At 40.6% G+C, this 25,557-nt stretch overlaps 1 protein-coding gene across 6 annotated transcripts in view; it reads left to right on the top strand.

The window, feature by feature from the left end:
• LOC131691036 (JNK-interacting protein 3) overlaps positions 1–25,557 on the top strand; it is a 1,253,801-nt gene that overhangs the window by 821,716 nt on the left and 406,528 nt on the right. For 5 of the 6 annotated variants that reach the window (XM_058977179.1, XM_058977178.1, XM_058977180.1 and 2 more), the window contains exon 10: positions 13,845–14,075. In XM_058977179.1, the coding sequence (XP_058833162.1) occupies positions 13,845–14,075 (231 nt within the window). Of the gene's footprint in view, positions 1–13,844; positions 14,076–25,557 lie in introns of those variants that run through there. The other variant, XM_058977181.1, reaches the window with a different exon arrangement.

The following is a 25,557-nucleotide window of genomic DNA, read 5'->3' as shown; positions in this document are numbered from 1 at the left end:
TACCCCCTGCACGAGAGCACTCATTCTCATGCGCAAATGAGAACCTATGCCTGACGCAAACAGCCAAACGTGAGAAAGCTGAGAACTTGAATGAACTTACCCTCCCGGTGAGAGGAAACTGATGCCTTCCCCAAAACAGATGCATGACGAAATAAACATACTCAAAACTGAAAAGTTACGTGTCTCTTGCATCGAATCTGCGCTGTCCGATGACACTCTTCATGAATACACTTGCACGTTGAACTGGTATAGACGAATGCTTCATTATCGTTAGTTTATAATGAGAATGAGGCATGCTGCTTCACGCCTTACTACGCGGGATGAAGCAAACATTTTTTTACCACTTTGACTGGTGAAAATACGGGAATGAAAAGCGTTCGTCATATAGGTACTTGTCATTTACGTACAAGAGTAGAATTTTGGCGCGTCCGGGCGATACACGAAGTGGTAGAAGCATTTGACTTTCGGCATTGGTGGGTTTAACCGGCGCATAGACAAACCGTTTACGAACTCAGATGCCACATTTACACCTGCCTCCCCGCTGAGTGCAAAGGCCATCGTGCGCTTGCTATCACGCTTTTCGATCCGAAATCTTGCATAGGGAGTTTGTAGAAAATATAATGAAAAAAGGACCCCGGTGCCGGTGGTTCAGTCCCTTTCGATTTCTCAGAAAATGGTAAGATTTTTGGACTGTCGTAGATATTCATGGAAGCGCCATTCTGAAACATTAATTTTTACATTCTATTGTTTTTAGTAAGGAGATACGTGTTTCATTTTTTGCTATGCTCAAAACAAAAATTAATTGCAAAATCGTGATTAAAGTAGCAAATAAAAGTGAAAAAATAACAAGTGAAAGCTCAAGGTTCCTATTTTATGAAATGATTTTTGTTTTGGGTGAAAGCGCAGATATTTTCAAAACGCTTACCACTTTTATGCTAAATGAGCGTACGAAGCTTCAACGGCTCGCGTCGGCGCGCTCGATTGCCACGCCACAGCAAAGATAATGCACAATGCCCAAATCGGCAGCAACTTTTTAACACATTCTTTTTGTTTCTTAAGGAGTTTCTCCAATAAAGATATATAAGTAAACATGATTCCATTATAAAAAAAATTAAAAAATGATGGTCTGAATTGCCTCCTAGGGAGGTCCAAATTAATCCTACATCGTAAAAGGATGAAAAAACGTAGAGTTTTGCAAATCGTCGCCTAGCGCTGCCATGGAGTGGTACAAATCAATTTTTATGGCTCCGAAATGTAGCCGAGGTTTCAAATTAACAGTTAGAATCTTTGACCGATAAACACATCTAGCCACCTGCAAGGACGATTCTCAAGGTAAGTTCGAATAGCCCCGGGTTCCCCTACGGATCGGGGGGGGGGGGGGTTTTTCAAGTAATGAGTTTATATTATTTAGAGAAAATACGTAATGCGTTATATGAATTACCAATACAGTGAAAACCCAATTTTATCAAATCCCAATTTGCTCCCGACTTTGTCAGCCTAATGAAAAGACGTTTGATGGACTTTAACAGACGAACCAAGTCAAATCCGAGTAAATCCTTTCGAGCACTTTTTTATCATAAATATACAAAATATGCACAAACAAAAACTTTTTTTTTAATTTTGCCCAGGGAAACTCCCGTTAAGAAAATAATAAGAAAGGATAATGAGACCATGTCTAGGGACTAAAAAAAAATTTAAATGCTTTGGGCTATTAAAAAGAAAGAAAAAATATGTACCGATTTTGTCAATTTCCTCATAACGTACACCAGGGGGCTGATAAAAACGGGTCACTGTATACATTCATTGTGTAACATAATCTGTTCTAGCATTTGAACCAGATGCGTAAGAAAAATATATAAAATATAGCTAAAATTATGCTTTATTTCCACAAAAAACAAATGCATAGGATTCTTTTCAAAAAAATGTTATTTATTTTAAAGTTAAGAATTATTTTGTACGTTGAGAGAGTTTGTGCCTACAAAAAGCTTGAAAATCTAGAATGGTTTTAATGGCTATACGATTCAATCCTAGATAGTTGAATGGTTGATTGAAATGACACTGTCAGATAAATGGTAAACAAACGTTAGAGATGGCGAGTCTTTGTACCAGAGGGATTCAGCTTTTTTAGATTTGGTGGGCGGAGAGATTGTTAGAGCAGTTTCAGTTTTGAATTGTTTTCAAAAAAGTTGCGAAGCTAATCTATAAATATTCTTGGTGCTAAAGCCAAAAGTAAATAATTTGACATACATTTTAGTCTTCATAGAACATGCATCAATCGGTTTTTTGTTAAATTTGGGAAAATCTAACTCAATTTTTAAAATCTGGCATAATGAAAGGTTTGTCATTTTAAGCATAAGCATAAGAGATCACCCGTAGTTGCTACTCCGTTATTGACCAGAACCAAATTGGGTTGCAAAATGTTCATTGGAACAACATGCGTGGGAATAACATAAATAACCTTATTGTACAATCTATATTGATCCCTGCATGCTGATCAATACCGACGCCGGCCACGTGCTTAATGAAGGTTTGTCATTTTGTCTAGAAATTGAAAAAAACACTGACTGTGCTTGATAAATCTGTCATAATGGCATACCTGAGTGCAACCGGAACGGAAATAATCAAATCTCCAGGTTTGATTTATTATCTCAAATTGTTTTGTTGCGAATTTTTAAAACTGGTAGTTCTGGAGCTGTATAGTTCTAGATTCATAATTTTGACTAAAAATTCAAAAAACTAAAAATTACTCTTCACAGTAGCAGTTTGAGAGGGTGTTCTTTTCAGTTTAAAATTCATGCCACGTCATGTCTTATTGGACTCAAAAAAAAAAATCCCAAGTTCATTCAGCCTGAGTATCTGTGCTTCTCTATGTATGTATTTGAAAATAAAGTCCCAAGGGCATGTTCAGGAGTGTTTCAGTTCTAGATTCATAATTTCGACAAATTGAAAATTTTAAAACTAGAACTTTCTTCTCCCAGCAACAGTTTTTGCAGGTGTTCTAGGTAGTTTAAAATTCGTGTCTCGCCATGTCTTGAGCGTTCCAGTAGGATTCAAATTTGTTTTTCCTCAGTCCATCGGGTCTACGTATCTGTGCTTAATACTTTCTATGTACTTAAAATACAATTTAAATGTGTTTTAAAATCAACAACAAATAGAACGGCGTCGCATAGCAGTTTTTAAATTTTAAAATAAAGCTGTTCGAAATTATAAAACAAAACGCTCTGCTGGGGATGTGATTGTTTCAGTTTCAGTTCTACAATGAAACTCGTAAATAATTTAAAACGCAGCTGAACATGCTCTACACACCTAGAAAATATCATGTAAATTTACGTCTCCTGATTCTGACATATACGAGCATCGAAAATGACTCACTATTAAGTTTGATTTTAATTTTACACGACGTTGAATCTCGTAAATCATGTAATTTTACTCCACATATAGCGTTTGTTCTGAATGGCAGTAAATGTAATTTTATGTCATTGTGAATGTAATGTATATGTTTAATGTAAAATTTAACGGAGCATTGCGTCATTTCGTGAATTACGGTTTGTTAAATTCTGTCATGCTTGCAATTACGTCAACGATAAAATTCATATTTTTTGGTGTGTAAGTTCATTGTTTCAGTTTCAAACTGGATCCAGTTTAATTCTAAAATTATCCAAGTTTCAGTTTTGCACTGTAATAACACTCAAAGGTGTCGGGCCATTAGGCCGAAAGCCGTTAGGCCGAATGCTGCAAGACCGAACGTCATTAGGCTGAATGGGTCATAAAGCCGAATGTCATTAGGTCGAATAGGTCATTTGGCCGAATGTCATTCAAAGATCCGCCGGACGAGGTGGCCGCCGACCCGCCGTCGGAAGCGGAGGCCTCTCGCAAACAAACCTGTGATCCACTCGTTTACCCGGATTACTCAAACATAGTTTAAATCTGACGGAGCGGAGCAATGTCGGACAGCACTTGACATGAAGCGATGTGGCGTAGTCACATTTGGCGCCGCTGTTGTTTATTTATTCCATTACAGCGGCAAATATGCAACGAGAAATGTGTCGTAAATATTCCAAACTTTGTTATTCTAAGTTAAAAAAAATCGTAAAAAGATCTATAAAAATCACCTTTTATTGAATGTTTCCAGTTCGATATAATGACCCTTTCGGCGTAATTGCCCATTCGGCATAAATGTCAATTCGACCTAAAGGTCCATTCGGCCCAATGAATAGTTCGGCCAAATGACTTTGGGGCCATTCATAAATTACGTAATGCTTTTAGGAGGGGAGGGGGTACAACAAGTTGTGACATGTTGTGACATAAGGGGGAGGGCGAGTTAGCTAAATCGTTACGTAACATGTTTTCACCGAAGAAATTTCTCGGAATTTGTTGCATAATAGGGGAAGGGGGATGAAGAAATTTGTGACAATTTGTTACATGGCGGGAGGGGCCAGTCAATTCTGGGCAATTTTTGCGTTACGTAATTTATGAATGGTACCTTTCGGCCTAGTGACCACTTCGGCCTAATGGCAGTCGGCCTAACGGCATTCGGCCAGACGACTTTCGGCCTACCGGCTTTCGGCCCAATGAAATTTATTAAATGATTTTGGCTATTAATAGAATAAGATATATCTAACCTAAAGATTGCATACCAAAGCTCATTAGTTAAAGTGGAAAATTCTGGGTTTGACAGATTAAAATTCATTCGCGAATTGCACGTTTACATTTTCAATATCACCGTCAACCGTCCGATTGGTTCAATAGATATTGTTCCGTTATAATGTACACCATGAAACAATTTTGTTTTTAAAACGCTATCGGAGATTCACGGTCACTTACTCAATTTGAAATAGTTTACAATGAAAATTAATGAACATGTTGCATAAATGTTGCATTAAAATATGTAAATTGACTGAACATCCTAGCACTCTGAATCGCCAGAAAAAGCCTACTTTAAGTCCTATCTCTTTCCTCCCCCTACTACAACTATAACAATTGAGACTTCATTTGTAATCAGCGACCTAAAATTACCAGATTTTACCCAAGTAAAGTTATACATACAGGTTCAAAATCAGGGATAAAATCGCTTGCGAAATGTACCCTTGCGAATAACAATCTGATGGATGTTTTCTGCTAGACCATCGTAATCTCATGAAAATGGCAGAAAGCTGAGCTGTATAGTAGGCCTCTCTTACCGGCAAAAAATTTCTCTGAATGATGTTGCTTCACGGCTCAATAGCGCCTGCGAAGCATTGCACAGCAGATGGCTTCAAAGGAATAAATTTTCATCATATATACACATTCACGAAGGTAAAAAATAGCCGAATACAGATTACACACGATGGGTGGTTTTGAGAGCAGTGGTAAGCATGCATACACTCGTGAGTGTTTGAGAGAATGAACTATGCCTGCTTCTATTCAGTGCTTCGATTTCCAAGCCCTGAACGGCAGACGCCCGGTAGACTGGTGGAGTGCCGAGATTGCAGCTCTACGATCAGCCTACCTCAGAGCTAGACGTAGGATGCAAAGATCCCGAACCGAGGATATAAGAGAGAACCGCCGTGAAGTGTTTCGAGCTGCGAAATTGGCCAAGGCCATTAAAAGCAGCAAGAGAGCGTGTTTGGACAACCTGTGTGAGAGTGCCAACGCGAATCCGAGGGGTGGCGCCTAAAGAATCGTGATGGCCAAGACCCAAGGGGGCTCTTCACCCCCAGAACGGTCTCCGGACTGGTTGGCGACGATTATCGAAGCACTCTTCCCGTCTCGAGCCACAAGCCCCTGGCCACTTGCACCACTAGACAGTGCGGGCGCGGCCGAAATTGTGGCTCCGGTGACGAATGAAGAATTACTCGCAGTGGCTAATTCCCTAGCAATGAACAAAGCTCCAGGGACGGATGGAATTCCAAACAGCGCTCTCAAGGCAGCATTCGATACTGTGCGTTAGTGACACTTGACGTGAAGAACGCATTCATCAGCGCAAGCTCTCGTTACACCGGCATAGCCTACCAGTGGGTCTGTACGGGATCCTGGAAAGCCAATCGGTCCGGAGACCATTCTGGGGGTGAAGAGCCCTTTTTGGTCTTGGCTATCACGATTCTGTAGGCGTCACCCCACGGATTCGCGTTGACTCTCTCTCACAGGTTGTCGAAACACGCTTTCTTGCTGCTTTTAATGGCCTTGTTAAGGGCCAATTTTGCAGCTCGAAACACTTCACGGCGATCCTCTCTTGCATCCTCGGTGCGGGCTCTTTGCATCCTACGTCCAGCTCTGAGGCAGGCTGATCGTAGAACTCCCCGCTCCTTATGCCCCTCCTCGCCGCGGCGACGACAGAAATTGCCCCACTCTCTACCCTTACATTCGAACGACTTATGGCCGGACTCAAGGCACCGATAGCACCTGTCCACTGAAGGCGGCTGGTGTATGCTAACCGAGCATACTGACCAGCCGATCTTCAGTTTACCTATCACGGTAACTTTTTTGCATTTCTTTTATAGAAAGGATATGCAATCACTCTGAACATCGTCAACCTAATTCTGGCCCGGAGGGCCGTCTGTCATATACCATTCGACTCAGTTCGTTGAACTCGGCAAATGTCTGTGCGTGTGTGCGTATTTGTGTGTATGTATGTGACTAGAAATAAGCACATCAGTTACTCAGTAATGGCTCAACCGATTTCATCAAACTTAGTCTCAAATTAAAGCAACTACGTTCCCATAGGCTGCTATTAAATTTCATTAAATTCAGAGCTCTGGTTCGTGAGCTACAGGTTTAAGAGTACGGACACACAACAAATTCAAATTTTTTGCCTTTCTCCTATAGAAAGGTTATGCAATCACTCTGAACATTGTCAACCTAATTCCGGCCCGGAGGGTCGTCTGTCATATACCATTCGACTCAGTTCGTCGAATTCGTCAAATGTCTGTGCGTATGTGTGTGTGCGTGTGTAAGCACATCGGTTACTCAAGAATGGCTGAACCGATTTCATCAAACTTAGTCTCACACGAAAGCATACTCGGTAAAAGTCTGTGCGTATGTGCGTATGTGTTTTTTTAGAGAGCGGTAAAAAAAATTCAGGAAAACCCTGAGACCTGAGGGAAAATGTACAAAAACCCCAATGTCTCAGGGAACGAGTTTGGGCTGCCATCACCCGACCCGCTAAAAAACAAATGCTCTTGCCCAGAACCTGATTCCTCCCCGGCACTACCTTACGGCATTACTTCGGGGAGGGGTTTTTATGTGCATAGCACACACTCTAATTCTACTACTTACTAGTTCGTTTCTTCCGCAGGGTTACAGCCCCACTCCTTGATACACCACCAATTCTCCACCATCCACAGAGACTGGCACGTTCTGCATGGCAGTCGAAAAGCTGGCTGTGAGTCGAGACTTAGTGCTTCTCCCCTACGAAGACAATAGCTTACGCCGACGGAGAGTTCCCCGGCGAAGGAAGCTCTCCCGATACCGATTCTTCTTTTGTTTTAACACCACAATTTTTGAGCCATTCAGCTCCCGCCCTCACTTGTTGGCGAACTACTTGGTCTAGTCCCCAACAATGGATCTAGCTTGTTCTCTTGCAACCGAGCGGTAGGGTGTCGAGATCGGTTCGGCGATTCCGGTGAAGCTTGACGCCCGGTTCACAGGCGCCTCGACAATCCAACTCAGTGCTACGTCACGTACTACTCAACTAATCCCCGGCGTTGGACCTAGTCTACACAGTCGGAGAGTTCCCTGGCGGCGTAATTTCTCTCGAAACCCGATTTGTGGCTTCTTGTTGGTCTCTTCGCCACTTCCTCTGCAGCTCGGAGAGTATGCTCGAGACCACTCTGTTGACAGTGTCCCAGGTATGTTCGTCACGGCACATCTCTTCGACGATATTGTCCACTGTCATACCAGGTATACCCCTACGAGCTTCTTCGAACCTAGGGCATTCGAAGACCACGTGTTCCGGTGTCTTCTGCACAGTCGCACACTCCGGGCAAAGGGGTGACGAAGCATGTCCAAACCGATGCAAGTACTTCCGGAAGCATCCGTGCCCGGACAAAAACTGCATCAAATGGAAGTTCACCTCTCCATGCCTCCTATGTATCCAGGCTGACACATTTGGGATGAGTCGGTGGGTCCACTTTCCTTTCTCCGCGTTGTCCCACTCCTGTTGCCATTTAGCCAACGAGTCCGCTCGGACCAGTCTCCTAGCGTTACGTGCATTTCTCCGCTGATAGCATTTCACGTTCTCCGCCAGGGTGATGCAGATGGGGATCATCCCGGCGATAACGCATACTGCATCCGACGATATTGTTCTGTAGGCATTCGCGACTCGTACGGCCATCAGCCGGAATGTCCTGTTTAGCTTTTCACGGTTCCGTTTGGTTTTCGGCGCAGCATTCCAGGCAGGAACCCCATATCGGAGTATCGATGACGAAACAGTAGATAGCAGACGTCTCGTGCTGATTCTCGGGCCGCCTGCGTTTGACATGATTCTCGCTATTGCGTTCGTTGCCTTCGCCGACTTTTCACAGGCGTAACCAACGTGGTTGTTGAAGCTCAACCGGTCGTCGATTATAACTCCCAATTGCTGCAATGCACGCTTTGATGCAATCACGTGCCCTCCGACGTCGATCTGCATCCGTTGAACCGTTTTGCAGTTACTGACCAACAACACATCCGTGTTGTGGTGAGCTATTTGCAGCTTGACCCTGTTCATCCAGCTCTCGATCGCGTCTATTGTCTCCATCACCGACACCTCCACTTCTTCAAGTGTTTCACCCATCACCGTTAGTGACACGTCGTCCGCGAAACCCACGATTTCCTAGGCAGCTGCAGCGTTAAGACCCCATCGTACATCCCGTTCCAAAGAGTTGAACCGAGAATGGAGCCCTGAGGAACGCCCGCTGTGACACGCAATGACTTCTGCCCTTCGCTCGTCTCGTACAGCAGCACTCTGATCTGAAAGTAGCTCTTCAGGATCTGGCATAGATAGTCGGGAACCCTCATTCTATGCAGCGCTGCAGCGATGGCTTCCCAGCTGGCACTGTTGAACGCGTTCTTCACATCTATCGTGACCACAGCGCAGTATCGATCTCCTCTTCGCTTCTGTTTAGATGATTTCTAAGCACTCTCGAGCATTGTCCGAATTGCATCCACTGTCGATGCTCCTTTGCGGAAACCGAACTGCATCTTGGACAGTCCGCGCTCACCTTCCGTGAATTTCGTCAACCTGTTAAGAATGATCCTTTCTAGGAGTTTTCCGAGTGTATCCAGTAGGCATATGGGCCGATACGAGGCCGGATCGCCAGGTGGCTTCCCTGGCTTTGTCAGCAACACCAGCTTGTGGGCCTTCCACATTTCGGGGAAATTGCCTTCATTTAGGCACTTCTGCAGTACTATCCTGAACATGTCCTGATATGCCAGGATCGCAGCTTTCAGTACCACGTATGGTATTCCATCCGGACCAGGGACTTTCTTTGATTTTAGGCGCTTCGATGCTTCTGCTAGCTCGTCGTTAGTCACTTGCCGATCCGTGTTTGTTCCTTCTTCTTCGCCGAACGGTATCGGTGGCCATATAGTTGGATCGTGCTTCGGGAAAAGACCCTCGACGATTATCTTCAGCTTGCTCGGGCACATTTCGGCTGGCGTTGTCGGGCCCTTCATTTTCGCCATCACGACTCGGTTTGCGTTACCCCAGGGATTGGCGTCTACTTCTCGGCATAGCTCCTTGTAGCACTCTGACTTGCTAAGTCTGATCTCCCGTTTTAAAGCCGCCCTATCTTCCCGAAACGCTGCCTTACGATCTTCTCTATCTGGTTCCGACCTGGCTCTTTGGACCCGTCTTCTGGCTCTGAAACAAGCAGCGCGTTACGTACTAAGCGTCTCGTTCCACCAGTAAGCTGGACGCCGTTTGTTGCGTGGTTCCAGTTTTCGCGGCATTGTGGCGTCACAAGCCGCCACCATCCTTCTTGTTAGGTCAGCCGCATCCACGTTCTCGGTCTCGCCGTTCGGCCGAAGTGCCTCAACAAAGAGGTCTTTGTTGAAGGCTTTCGTCTTCTACTTTCGTTCGCCGGTCATCCTTCTCTGTACTGCCGCGTGGTTCCGTTGACCGATACGGTAGCGAATCGCCTGGTGGTCACTATGCGTATACGTTTCGCATACTCTCCAATTCATGTTCGCCGTCAATGAGGGACTACAGAATGTGACGTCGATGATAGACTCCCTTCCGTTTCTCCGAAATGTGCTAACAGAACTTTCATTGCACAATTGTACGTCTAACTTCGCTAGAGCTTCCTGCAGGATACACCCTCTTGTGTTGGTTACTCTACTGCCCCATTCAACAGCCCAGGCGTTGAAGTCGCCACCAATGACTACCGGCTTCCGATCGATCAACTGCTCGGTTAACTGCTCCAGCATTAGGCTGAACTGCTCTACTGTCCACCTTGGAAGAGTGTAGCAGCTACATACGAAGATGCCGTTGATTTTGGCTACCACGAAACCCTCATATAAACGTTCTACCACTTCTTGGATGGGAAATTTACCCATTACTTGTATCACAGCGGTTCCCGATCTATCCGCCACCAAGTTACCGTTATTAGGGGGACTCGATAAGGTTCTGCGATCAAAGCGACATCGCACATAGTTTCTGTCGTAGACTGCCACAACAGTTGCTGTGCGGTATCACAGTGATTCAGGTTTATCTGGGTCATCTCCATCACCGTTGGCTTGCAGTCGCCTTCTTGTAGGCTGGGCATTTAAAGCCATCCGTCTGATGGTCGTTTCCTTCCGCTGGGGTGCAAGCACTTCGGCCTCTGCGTGCAGTCTCTCGCAAGATGGCCCGTCTCTCCGCATTTCCAGCACATCCCGAATCTGTCCGGGCCTTTGAAAGCCCCTGCTAAATGTCCAGGGGTTGCGTATGTGTGTGTGCGTGCGTATGTATGTATGTGACCAAAAATAAGTACATCAGTTGCTCAGGAATGGCTGAACCGATTTCATCAATCTTAGTCTCAAAAGGTACAACGTTCTCATAGGCTGCTATTAAATTTCATTAAATTCCGAGCTCCGGTTCCGGAGTTACGGGTTTAAGAGTACGGACACATAGCAAATTCACATTTTGTCTTTCTTCTATAGCAAGGTTATGTAATTACTCTGAACATCATGAACATAATTCCGGCCCGGAGGGCCGTCTGTCATATCCCATTCGACTCAGTTCGTCAAATTCGGCAAATGTCTGCGTGTGTGCGTATGTTTATTTTAATTTTTAGAGAGCAGTAAAAAATTTTTCAGGAAAACCCTGAGACCTGAAGGAAAATTTACAAAAACTCCAATGTTTCAGGGAACGGGTTTGGGCTGCCATCACCCGACCCGCAAAAAAACCACTGCTCTTGCCCAGAACCTGATTCCTCCCCGGCACTACCTTACGGCATTACTTCGGGGAGGGGTTTTTATGTGCATAGCACACACTCTAATTCAACTACTTACTAGTTCGTTTCTTCCGCAGGGTTACAGCCCCACTCCTCTACACACCACCAATTCTCTACCATCCACAGAGACTGGCAAGTTCTGCATGGCAGCGGAAAGCTGGCTGTGAGTCGAGGCTTAGTACTCCTCCTCTACGAATACAGTCTGGGCGCCAAACTTCAGACTAGTTCACCGAGCCCTTCAGCTTCCTTGTGCCAGTTAGCACCGCAACTCCCTTCTCGCGCCATTCAGCGCCGTTTACTCATTGAGCACCAGACTTGTTCGCGAACTACTCGGTCTAGTCCCCGACGATGGACCTAGCCTACTCCGACGGAGAATTCCCCAGCGAGAGAAGTTCTCCCGAAACCGAGCCAACCAACCAGATGTCGAGGTCAGTTCGGCGATTCCGGTGGAGCAAGGCGTCCGGTTCGCTGATGCGTGTGTGCGTATGTGTGTGTGTGTGCGTGTGTATGTATGTATGTGACCAAAAATAGGCACTGATGTGCCTATTTTTGGTCACATTTTTGGTCTCAGAAATGGCTGAACCGATTTCATCAAACTTAATGAAAAAATGAAAGGTACAACGTCCCCATAGGCTGCTATTGAATTTCATTAAATTCCGAGCTCCGGTTCCGGAGTTACAGGTTTAAGTGTACGGACACACAGCAAATTCACTTTTTTGCCTTTCTCCTATAGAAAGGTTATGCAATCACTCTGAACATCGTCAACTTAATCCCGGCCAATTTTTTTGACCTACATAGGTTTTCTGTATTTTAACAGGGTCGTTATTAGTGGGATACGGAAAGGACCTCCCCCTACATCACTCATCAGCCTTCCCTAAACCGCCCTTCCCTCATCATGTACCCCTCTACGCGAATAAAATTTTCTAATTCCTCTAGAATAAATTTACTAGTGCAAAATTTGGTTTGGAATGATTTTGAGTTGAGAAACAAACTCAAAATTTCTTTGACTTTCAGCGTCGACATATAGCGACTCACGTTCGTAGTTGTCGATTCAGCGTACGTATGTGTAAATCGCACTGAATATTTATTAGATATTTCCACCATTACATTAAATATAACCTGCCATGGAATCGTAGTTTGGATAAATGAGAAAGGCACAGTTGCACTACTAGGTGGATTAAAACGGGTTCTTGTATCTGCTTTCAGTAACCTGAGGTAGGCTACTTGCGTACCGGAGGCTCGCTCAATTGTTACGTCTTATTGTTCCTTGGTGGCTGCGACAACATCTTCTGCGATCGTGAACTCGTCCAGTTGCTTACACTGCAGAAACATTTCCGCCCCTAACGACCTCACCTGGGCGCCTTCACCCAGTACCCCTTGGGCCAAGGCCTTGTAAACTGCACTGGATTGTGCGCCTCGCTTCAGCACCAAAAGCATTTCGCCTGTATTTCTTTTCGGCGGGGTCATTTGCGCCCCGGTTTACCTCGACCAAACGGCGTTTGGCCGTGACGGTTACACGCCGTTTGGTGTTGTTTTTTGCACTTTCGCCTGGCGACTTCCTAGGACGCTTCGCGTTCGACGTCGTCTTGCGCTTGCGATTGCCCTTCGAGGGGAACTCAGTCGCCGCTTCGAGCGACTTGGCTGCTCCATAGAAGGGGAACGGGAAGGCCCTTGTCTGGGTACCTATGTCGGCCTTCTCTCTTCCCTCCTTCTTGGAGGCCAAGGTGCTATGGAACCTCATGTATGACGGGGCTCTGAGACTGAAGTTCCCTCCTGGGGTCAAGATCGTCGGCTTTGCCGATGTATGAACGCGTGAGCGAGAGTGAGTGAGTACATCAAGTACAGCCATCCCCCCATAAGTAATACCGAGAGGTAGTCCCTGGGGGGAACAATGGCGTTGCCCAATGAAGTTTAGTCGGTATTACCTAGTCATGGCGCCGTCACCATGAGAGCCCGACACATTGTATTCTCCATTAAAAAAAGAAAAATAAAATACGCACATACATACGGACATTGTCCCGATTCGTCGAGCTGAGTCGATTGGTATACGAGACTCGGCCCTCTGGGCGTCGGAAAAGGTTTCAAAATTTGAGCGAATCCTATACATTTCTTTTGCAAGAAATGTAAAACACTAACACTAAATGGTTAGTTAATCACCTTAACTAAAAGATATGAGGACACCATCCAATAGAATTTTTTTCCACCTTTACAGTGGAACCAAAAGATTTAAAATTCAAAATAGTTTTGAGTTAGAGGTTAAACAAATTATACACAGATAAGACTCAATAATTCTGACACGATTTCGATTTGATGGCATAATATAGGTTTCCTGTAATGCTCGAATTGACATATAAGAGTTGTTAGAAATGTCTCATCACCCTGTTAGGTAGACTAAAAAAGATTTTTGGCTATCATCATTTACAAAACTAATTCCGAATTTATTTTTTGTAGGAACTGGTAATGGTGTTGTGATTTCAGTACCACTGAGCGAGACAGCAGGTCAGGATCCTTCTCCATTGTTACCTCGGTGTTGCATGGCCAATGCACAACTCTCATTTCACGGACATCGAGATGCAGTTAAGTTTTTCGTCGCTGTACCAATGAATTCTGATAACCGTTATTCGTGCAAAAAGGATATGTTAGTATTATCTGGCGGAGAAGGTTACATCGATTTTCGGTTAGGTGAGTATTTTTTTTAAAAGAATGACTTTTATATCAAAATAAAAAAAAGTATACATGCGTTTTACGGTCATATAGTTCGACTGTTAAAATGTTCAGTACCAACCATGATCCAGATTTGCATTTCAAAGAATAGAGTTTGGGTCATTACAGCATGCTTTATATGGTCAAAGAACATTGATTTAGAATCGAGGAAGATCTTTTTTTCACTTCTTATAGGGTAATTTCAGGAGAGATGCGGCAGTCGGATGAGATACCGCAGTCTCTATATCTCGTATATAGGGTCACTTTTATTCGGTAATATGATATTGTGAGTTTGTCTTTCGGAGAATTACAACACTGGAGATGTAAAGTAATTCTTATTATTAACTCATGAAAATTTTATTAACATTTTTGTGCAATCAATTGCACCACGGAGTGCCGAAAATTTTTCACTGCACTGCATTAAAATTTTGTTTTTCTAAATTTTTCGTTTTTTTTTGGTAAATCATGTATCGGTTGAATAGCTGCTGTTTCGTCTAGAGCTAGTAAGGCGGTTCGGAATTATCCGCGCAGGGGCTGATCCTCACGAAATAGAAAAAATAGATCCTCACTGTTCACTATATTTATTGCAACTGATTGAAATTATAATTCCTCGATACATAGCATGTTGGATGTCTTTAGTCTTTACTGCTTCTATGGTATGTGTGTATTATTCGAGCACTAATGATATTGAAATGCCAGAGCTCTAAACCGGCTATTTATTCTGCATGGCAACGATCCAACGATTTTTCGTTGAACTACTAGCGAGACGCAACATCCTCCCCCGGTTGAAGCATGTAGTTTATTTGCTTCAACAATTCTGAAATAATGATTATCTGGTCTGGTAACTTCCGTCGGTGGCCAGTCGGGTACACATACCTTGGAAACTCTCGTAACTGACACTTCAGATGACTTTGAGGTTAGGGTGGAGTGGGAACCTCCGGAAAAACTGTTTCGGCGAACAGTGACAACGTCTGCCTCAAAGTCATCAGGATGTAATTGGAGAAATCGAAATGATATGTGAAGCATAACTATTATACTCGCTTATGGTAATGATTGCAGCTAAAAAAATCACTTGGTCTATCTCGGCATAAAGGCACACAAAATGACGTATTCCTTCAGTAACGATTGGCGTCGGTAAATTCTCCATCGCAGAAAACAGGAACGATGAAGATGGCATTTCGTCATTGCGGAAAAATGAAAGATGCATGGATGAAGATCCTTGGAATCACAGCTCCCTGCGAAGATCCTGATCATGGCACCATGTTTCGTCTAGAGCTAGGAAGGCGGTTCGGAATTACCCGCGCAGGTGCTGATATTCACGAAAGAGAAAAAATAGATCTTCACGGTTCACTATATTTATTGCAACTGATTGAAACTATAATTGATCGATACATAACAGGTTGGAGGTCTATAGTCTTTACTGCTTCTATGGTATGTGTGTATTATTCGAGCACTAATAATATTGAAATGCCAGAGCTCTAAACTGGCTATTTATTCTACACGGCAACGGTCCGACGATTTTTCGTTGAACTACTAGCGAGATGCAACATCGGCGGTTCGGAATTACCCGTGCAGGGGCTGATCTTCACGAAAGAGAAAAATTAGATCCTCACGGTTTACTATATTTATTGCAACTGATTCAAATTATAATGTAATTGATCGATACATAACAGGTTGGATGTCTTTAGTCTTTACTGCTTCTATGGTATGAGCGTATTATTCGAGAACCAATAATATTGAAATGCCAGAGCTCTACCCGGCTATTTATTTTGCATGGCAACGGTCCGACGATTTTTCGTTGAACTACTAGTGAGACGCAACCTCCTCCCCCGCTTGAAGCATGTAGTTTATTTGCTTCAACAAATCTGAAATAATGATTGTCTGGTCTCTGTGCGGTAAGGTGTTCAATCCACGAGGGCGGTCTGCACGCAGGATGAATCAGTAGATTGCGTAGGAGTAACTGCCGTCGGTGGCCAGTCGGGTACACATACCTTGGAAACTCTCGTAACTGACAATTCAGATGACTTTGAGGTTAGGGTGGAGTGGGAACCTCCGGAAAAACTGTTTCGGCGAACAGTGGCAACAACTGCCTCAAAGTCATCAGGATGTAATTGGAGAAATCGAAATGATATGTAAAGCATAACTATTATACTCGCTTATGGTAATGATTGCAGGTGAAAAAAATCACTTGGTCTATCTCGGCATAAAGGCACACAAAATGGTGTATTCCTTCAGTAACGATTGGCGTTGGTGAATTCTCCATCGTAGAAAACAGCTGAAGGAAAAATGAAAGCTACATGGATGAAGATCCTTGGAATCACAGCTCCCTGCGCATCCTGGTCACGGTACCTCGTTTCGTATAGAGCTAGGAAGGCGGTTCGGAATTACCCGCGCCGGGGGTGATCTTCACGAAAGAGAAAAGTTAGATCCTCACGGTTAACTATATTTATTGCAACTGATTGAAATTATAATTGATCGATACATAACAGGTTGGATGTCTTTTGTCTTTACTGCTTCTATGGTATATGCGTATTATTCGAGCACTAATAATATTGAAATGCCAGAACTCCAAACCGGCTATTTATTCTACATGCAATGGTCAGACGATTTTTCGTTGAACTACTAGCGAGACGCAAAAGCTGAGATCTTTAAGAAGGTATTCTGATTATGAACACGGTCATCCATAATTTCAGGGCATAATGTCGTCGTGCGGCATCTCTTCCTTACAATTGGGATAGATACCGCATCAAAACTGCGGGTGAGATGCCGCACTCGATGGCGGAGGATACGTAGCTAAAATGCATTTTTTCAGCTCAGTTTTGTTTAATTCACTTCACCTAAAGTTCTAAAAAAATCGCGAAAAAAGCTTTTTTTCTTGCTGAAACCCTTAAATCCCCCCCTCCTAAATGATCGTTTTTCGTCAGGTATATGTTCTCAAAAAAGGTAGGGTAATTTGGGGGAGATGCCGCACTTTTCCTAAAACCGATCCTGCATCAAAGTAAACCATTCAATATTTGATGAAATCATTTTTATCAATTACGACAAGATTCTAAAATACTGTGAAATGCTTTTTGTTATGAAAAAACGTGTTTAATCCACCTAACAGTGTGATGAGACATTTCTTATAACTCTTATCACTCTTCGGATATTATATCGTTTGAGAACATTTAGAACTTGATGCTTCGCGATGTTTTTGATAGCACATACTACATGGGATAGTGGCAGGATTGAGAGAATCGCTCAAATCAGCATAGGACAACATCAGTGCTAGAAATCTCAAACCAAATCAATGGGAAAGCGAAAAAATGGCACATAAAATAGACATACAAACGTATTATTGCTATTGCTCTGTTAATAAAATATCTAAATTACTCAATCAATGCATTGTGGTGGGTAAACTGAATTTTCCTAAAGGGGTTATATATTGTACTGTGCCAAAAAAATCGATTTTTTTTTGAATCGATTTGAAGTTTATACTTTACTCAAATTTCCAACGCGACTGAGAACTAAGAAATCAACGCTTTTTCTTGAAAAGGGCGATACTAGCAGTGATACCATTCAAAGAAAATCAACAGTGAATATTTCCAGACTTGGTTTTATTTCCTATTTAAGAACTATTGTGTTTTTTTACATCCTAGATTGCATGATTCAGTGATCAAAACCCAAAACTTCATAAAGTATTTGAAATTATTAAATTAAAATTTGTTTTTGCTATTGAAATTGACAAAATGATAGTATCGCCCCTTTTGGCGATTGTTTACTTTTTCGGTCCCACCTATCAGCATTGAAGTATCGCCCTTACGTTTTTTTACAATAACTACCGTTCTACACCACCGATTTCGTCCGTGTTTTTTCAATAGAGATCATTGTTACTATTTACAGCTGGTATCAGCTTGCAGTATCGCCCTGTTTGTTTGCATGGAGCGTCGAGGGCGAAACTTTAAATAAACAAACAAAAATACAGTTTCGCCCGTTGTATTTTTTACTGTAGTTTAAGAAAGCAATATCGTAGAATCAAATTTTTTAGGTTAATTTGTTGCGTTTCAAAGCCCTCATTCGCATGTAAGAAAAAGCCTTATGTTTACATTTGTAAGTATCGCCCTTTTCACAAAAAAGCGTTGAAATGAAATCGCAGCTCCTGATATCACGCTATCTCTGAAGTGCATGCGTGCCTAGTTCCAAATTTTACTTCGACATCGACTTCTTCTTCCCAGTAGTATCCTTGATTTGAATTATTATCGCTAATCCTAATGCCAAAGAACAAATAAAAACCTCACGAAAACGAACTGTTTGGGAAAATCATCAAAATTACTGGAATTTTCATTTTCACGAAACTTTTCGATAACCTTCCGTCACTTGCGTTAATGCACTGGGTGCACAGTGCTCTGAAAATCTTGCGAAATCGTCTTAGGGCACCAGCGGGTCTGTAAAGAATACTAAAAATTAATTTCTATTCCATAATTTTCAGTTCAGCAATTCGAGAGATCGTGCTCACCGCAAGCCATGAAAAATAGACTACGTTGTGAAGCGATGGTCAGTATTTATTAAAAAATCACGGTTTAATAAAAAATAAAACTATTAAAAAAATTCCAATAGTTTATAATTTTCACAAACTTATTAGAAAAAATTGTTTAATAAGCTTTCGTAACATTGTGTAGGAAAAAAGCTGAAAATTTCAGTATTTTCTCTATCTGCAACATATATACCCTTAAGCAATGTTGCTTCAGAATCTTCATCGCGACGAAGCACGGTGAATATGAATCACCTGCATTCGTCCAACATCGTTCTTCGCTGTTATATTCAACTTGCTGTTGATATTCATCCACGAATGAATCCGACTGCCAATCCGTGTTTACCCGAATGCCTTATCCATACGTTCTTGCCTTGCTACTCATCGAACGACCGAATGAACTGCACGAGGAAGCTATGAAGCGAATGACGAATAAACGAATCAGCAAACCATTCCTCACCATAGCGATGATCGCTTACAACTATTGGCGAAGATGACTTCAATTTTATCTTCGCAGAATGATGGCTCGCGAAGAAATATATTTTTATTCTGATGCGTTGTACTTTTCGGAACAAGCCAATGCGCTACTGGTTCTTCAGTACAAAACTATGGGTTAAATTAACAGCCGAATCAAGGCAATATTTGTTAAATATAGTACAATCTTAATAGAAGCCTTGTGTGTCAAGTATTCAAAGGAGATTGAACCCATGTTTGGTGATAAAACTCGGCATAAGCAAAACAAAATTCTTTTGGATGAAGTTTTGATTTTAATCTGCTCATGGTGTTATATCACAATAATTTAACCTATTGCGCACGTTTTGCTAGTATCACGACGAATTCGCTTAATCAGCACGGTTGTTTAAAAATAAATTAGCTGTAGAATGAACAGTGTGTTGTGGGTGTAATATGGACAATACAAATATTACTTCTTGTTCCCCCATCGGGAAAGACTTGGCATAAAAAACGTGCTGTAATTATTTTACTCCATATTGTCGAGATCCTTAGATACCAACAAAAAATATAAAATTGTCGAATTTCGATTTTTTAATGCATTCCCTTCTAGGGATTAGCTATAATGATTACATTGCATGTGCACATCTCACGAATTCAACCATGGCTGCTAACTTTGTTAACTAGTGCTATAAAGTTAGATTGATGTTTAAGGTGAGATTTTTTGTGACGTGGTTAACATTAACAGTAGGTACCACAGTTTGATAAAAAAAAATACATCATTTAACGCAAATTTATTAATTAGGGGTCATACACTAATTACGTAAGGACATATGGGGGGAGTGGGTGTTTCAAAATATCTTACCAATTCTCACCTGGGGGAGGGAAGGTTTGTCCTTTCTTAAGTAATATCATAAAACATGCATGAAAAATGAAATCGATAAGAAAAATATTCTTCTCATAAGAAAAGAAACTATTTCTTATTTGTGCCATGAACATTTTATATATCAAACAAAATGAGCACATACTGTACATCATGGTCATGGAAACGCAGACCTCAAATTGAAGTGTTTTGCAGCGACAAAATATGATTGTTAAATTAGTTATGGAATTTATTGTTGCCAACGTAAGGGGCGGCTTAATTGTCGATGGTTTTGGAGCAGTTACAGAAATTTCTTGACTCTTGGTGGTACATTGTTCTGATCGGGAACTGGAGTCACAATCTGCTTTACGAGTTAAGAAGTGTTGAGACCATTCGTGTTGTTAGACCAACATCCTTCTTTTCAAACTTTCGCTTCAAACCCGCAAGGTATATGAAAAATTTTCTGTCATGTGATTGTCAAAGAACTTGTTGGCTGTATAGTTCCAGAGTGTGAACTGTATTTTACTTCAAGAAAATTCGAAGATAGCTATGTCGGAACTATGCGTACGATAAGCGTTATAGTTGAAACTCCGAACAAATTCACACCAGAAGAGGTTATAAATTCTTTTGAGTTCTACATCACAAAAAAATAGATTCAAAGGAAGTGGAATATAGCGAAGCAAATTATGTGGAACAAATCGGAGTTTCTAAATATCTCTTAAAATTTATTCTGAAATTTCTACTGGGCGAGATTAGGATGCAAATGAAATTTCTACAGATGATTATACACACACTTAGAAAAAATCGTATAAATTTACGTCTCCTGATCCTGACATATACGAGAATCAAAAATGACTTAGTTTTATGTTTGATTTTAATTTTACATGACATTGAATTTCGTAAATCATGTAATTTTACTCCACATATGGCGTTTGTTCTGTATGACAGTAAGTGTAATTTTATGTCATTGCGCATGGAAAATATGTTTCATGTAAAATTAAATGGAACACGGTGATGTTTAATATTTAGTCATTTCGTGAATTACGGTTTGTTAAATTGTGTCATGTTTGCAATTACGTCAATGATAAAATTTATAATTTTTTGGTGTGTAGTTAAATTTTGTCCTGAGTTCTCTTTTAATAATTCAATAAGTATCGTGTTCGCTATCGAATAATTTAATGAATTAACAATATGATTTAAAATTACACAAAGTAAGATAAAATCTTATGTAGGGGGAGAGGGAGTTCACCAAAATCATACGAACTCTCATCTGGGGGGAGGGCGAGGTTGAATAGTTCTAAAAAAGCCTTACGTAATTAGTGTACGGCGGCCCCGAGCAGAATATTTTCTATGATGAAAGTATTTTCCATTTCAAACATTTATAATTACCTTAAGGGATCGAAACAAGCATAAAAATATTTTAAAAAAATTAAAAACCAAAGAGAATACGTTATAGCCAAATGTAGAATCTTACACTTAGTCAAGTCTCCCCATGTTCCCCTACTCTATCGTCAGAGCAATTAAATTTTCGTACATTTTCGAAATATGCTAGAAGTACCAAGTTCCAATCAATTTTACATTTAAATTTCGCCCACTTAAAATAAACAACTTGATCAAATTTAGTAACGCAAGCTTCAAGATAATCAACACATTTCTGATCAAAATAAGTCGTTTAAAAAAAGCATATCGCGGAACGCATTTTCACGCTAGACATTTTGAATTTATTTATGAAACTGTTATGAACACTTTTTCATTAAAAATATTTCTGTTTAATATTCCAGTAGCACTGATTATGGCAAGCAAAGCTTATTTCCGGTCAACTTCATAGTATGTCATGACTTGTAGAACACTTGAGCGATATTGGAAAATATTGATATTTTTAACGTCCATTTCTCATATTCTCCACAAAAGAAATTTTGAAGTTTTCGAAGAAAAATTTTGCCTTTAAAAATCTGGCCTAGAGGATTGATATGTCTTGACATATTGATTCCCTAGACTCTAGTTTGTTCCGTGAAAAAATTATGAACACTTTTTATATAGGATTTTGAATGAATATTGCAACATATAAAAAAATTGTTTTGGCATTTTCAGGCCATTTTTTTTCTAAAAAGTCGTATATTCTTTATGGAAAAAACAGGTTTCACTTTCAGGCACTTTATTCGAAGATGACGAAGTTCTTATAACTTTCAAATGAAAATAGTTTAGTGGTTGGTGTCCTTAAACATCTCATGCGCTCTAAAATATTTTTAATGTGTCCAGAGATTACATTTATGTTAAATAATAATTACTAAATTTATCTAAAAACGGTTTTAAAGTGTCACAGCACTGTAGAATAAAAAAAAGTCGATTTTCAATTTATTAGTCAAAAATGGCTTTAGAATGTTAAAAATCATGTCCCAAAACATGGAAGACGCAAACAATACATAAATATTCAGATTTTCCATTCTACCGCAATGCCTCTTATGTATATCTCGTGTGTACTGAAAACTTTAACCGTGTTTTTCTCGAAGCCGCAAATGTAACTCGAACAAATGATTTTTGAACGCTTGGAAATTTTCACAGTATATTCAAAATTGATTTCTCCAGCGTCGTACGTAGGATTTTTTTTTATTGCTTAGCTTTTTTAATTAATTTTGTGTCCATTTTCATGACATATTTGGCGTGCTCTACAGTGGTGTAGCCCCTTAATAGAATATATCCAAATTTTATTTCTTGATGTCATATCAAGTAAGATAGGCATATTCAGCATTTTTTTCTGTAATGCTTTGTTGTACAACTTTATTGAAAACATGCTAAATTTTGCTGAAATTAAAACCATATTAGCTGCTATTTAAGCTAAAGAATAGTCTTTCATGGTACAAAAACTTATGTTTACAAGCAACAATTGAAGTTTTATAGCACGCTACAAGTGCAATTTAAATGTTATGAGTGGCTATAAAAGTACGATAAAACCTCAATTGATACTAGGGTATAAGACTAACCAGTTCAGTTTTGGCAAAAAGTTTAATATTTGCTAAGTTTGGTTGAAATCGGAATGCATCGATTTGTCAAAAACTTGTGGCTTGATTATACTTCTATAGATATAGAAATTATATTATATAAGAGTATTTCGTCTTACGGTTGCTATTTGTGCCAAATGGTCCTAAGAAAATCATTAAACGTAGATTCAAGGAAACTATCACCCAGTGTTGATTTCATCATTAGAAAAAAAGTTATTTGAAGTACCAATAGTCTACTATGTAGATTCATAATTGTGTTGATTCGGTTTTCGCCCGCGAGACATCCGCAGATTTACATATGTAATTGATTTGTTTTGCTTTGCTTACGCAGCTTCCCGTTTCAAATCTGATAAAAAACATCAGCAAATAATCATTATGTAATACTAGGGTAGACGAGCCCTTATTCATCTCATTAGTCGGGATGTCACACTCTTTCGCGGATAACTCGGCTTTCAGTGATTGGAATGCTCTTAAATTGGTATTAACATCTTTGCTTCGTTCCTAATAAGCAGTACAATAAAAAATCTCGCCTGGAAAATGTAAAATACTCCCGTTTGAGCGAAGCGAAAAGTCGAGTACAACGCACCCTTATTCGTCCTACCATTTGAGCAAATGCGTTGAATAGAGAGAGCAGATACTGCTCTAACTAATGTGTTCAAATGGGTAGGATGAATAGAGGTGCTAAGATGAATTAGGGCACAGTAACCCTAATTGTTGTTTATAGCAAAAGTCATCCTATTCCGAACATAGCAAGCATTTCTGCACCACTTCAGTCATGAAGCTCTGACCCTTCCATCAATGAACAAGAAATTTGTTTTTCTTGGTCGCAATGCAGGAGGAATGAAGAACGAAGAATCCTTAGCGAAGAATGGCTAGTGGCGATTATCACCTAAGCCATTCGTGTGCCGATCCGAACGATGCGTGAAGATGAACATTGCATGAATGGCTAAATTCAACAAACAACGATGCGAACAAGCAGCGAACAGCAGTCATCAGATTCGGTTTTTTTGTTTGTTTGTATTATTCATTTTCGATGATTCTGTGCTTTCGTGTAACGAACGGCGCAGCGTTATTCGAGGCATGGGTGAATGACACGACGAATATCGCATCGATGATGAACGAATGAACTAGTTCGGCGAAGAATATTTGCAACATTGCCCTTAAGTATACCAATTAATTGGTATACGAATTGGAATAGGTTCGCCAAATTTTGGAAGAAGTCTATAAAATAACCCCTTGAAAACTACCTAAAAATTGTTGTAGTTCGATGCAATAAAAAAACTCCAAAAAAGAAATGTACCTATTAATGTGAAACACAGCGAATAATACATACAATAAAGACCCATTTTTATCAATCTCATGGTGTATTTTAGGCTGAAAAAATGGGGACCTTGACTAAATCGGGCAATTTTTTTTCTTTATAATAAACTGAAGCTGTTAAAATATTCTTCTCGTCGCTTGATGTAGTCTGATAACTATTTCTGATTATGATGAACTTTTTACTTTCGCATATTTCGCATATCTTCATGATAAGGAAAACATGCTCAAGAAAGGATTTACTCGAATTCAGTCTTGTTCGTCTGCTAGAGCCCATCAAACATATGTTCATATTTGGCTGATAAAATCGGGGTTTCAATGTATTATAATAGATATTCAGCATTCGAAGAAGTTTCTTTTGAACGAGTGTAGAACGACTTTGTTTCTACTTACTTGAAATCAGCGGCGTAGCCAGAATTTCGGTTTGGTGAAAATCGATCATACTGTCCAAACGGCATAATTCCATAACCGTAATCTTTGAAGTTTTAAAATTATGCAGAATTAATTTTGCAGAAAATAGTTACAGAGTTCGTATCTTTAGCGAATTTGTTGAGACTTTATTGTAGTCATGAATATTAACCTGAGAAAATTCACCATAAATACTTCTTATTTTATCAAATAATGCGCTGTTTAACGTTTGTAAAACTCATCGAAGATACTAAACCTCCGAAATTGGTGGTTTCAAAATGATGCTATCTTGATCTTAAATTACTGTTTTTAAACATTTGACCTATACCTATAATTGGTCATACAACAAAAATCAAATGCTCATCAAAACCCGCTAGAGTCGAATGGAAATCGTCATTTTTCATAAATTTCTCTCTACATTCGGAAAGTGTTATCCTCGTTATTAATCATATTACGTTTTCGTCTCAACTCGACGCATTCCCAAAATAAAAACCTGTTTTAATCCACCTAGTGGTGCAATTGTGTTTTTCTCATTTGTCCAGACTACGATTCCATGGCTGGTTATGTTCAATACAATGGTGGAAATGAATATTACATGTTCAGTACGATTTGCACATACGTACAATGGATCGACAGCTACGATCTTGAGATACTATGTGATACTGAAACATCGCTTGAAACCAGCGGCGGATCATGGAGAAAGATCCGGGAGGTCCAGGTCCTGCCGAAAATTTTCAACTTGTTAAGAAATTTTAAACTAGTTTTAATTTTAAAGTAGCACCCCATACTCCCTCTGGGCCAGTATGATTGACGATTTTTAGAGTGATTGCATAACCTTTCTATATGAGAAAGGCAAAAATGTACCAAAGTCCAAAAAAGTAAATTTTTGTCAAACATCTCAATGTTTCATGCATT

Source organism: Topomyia yanbarensis, chromosome 3 (genome assembly GCF_030247195.1).
Source record: "Topomyia yanbarensis strain Yona2022 chromosome 3, ASM3024719v1, whole genome shotgun sequence".
NCBI lineage: Eukaryota > Metazoa > Arthropoda > Insecta > Diptera > Culicidae > Topomyia > Topomyia yanbarensis.
This window is presented reverse-complemented; position numbering and strand designations above follow the sequence as displayed.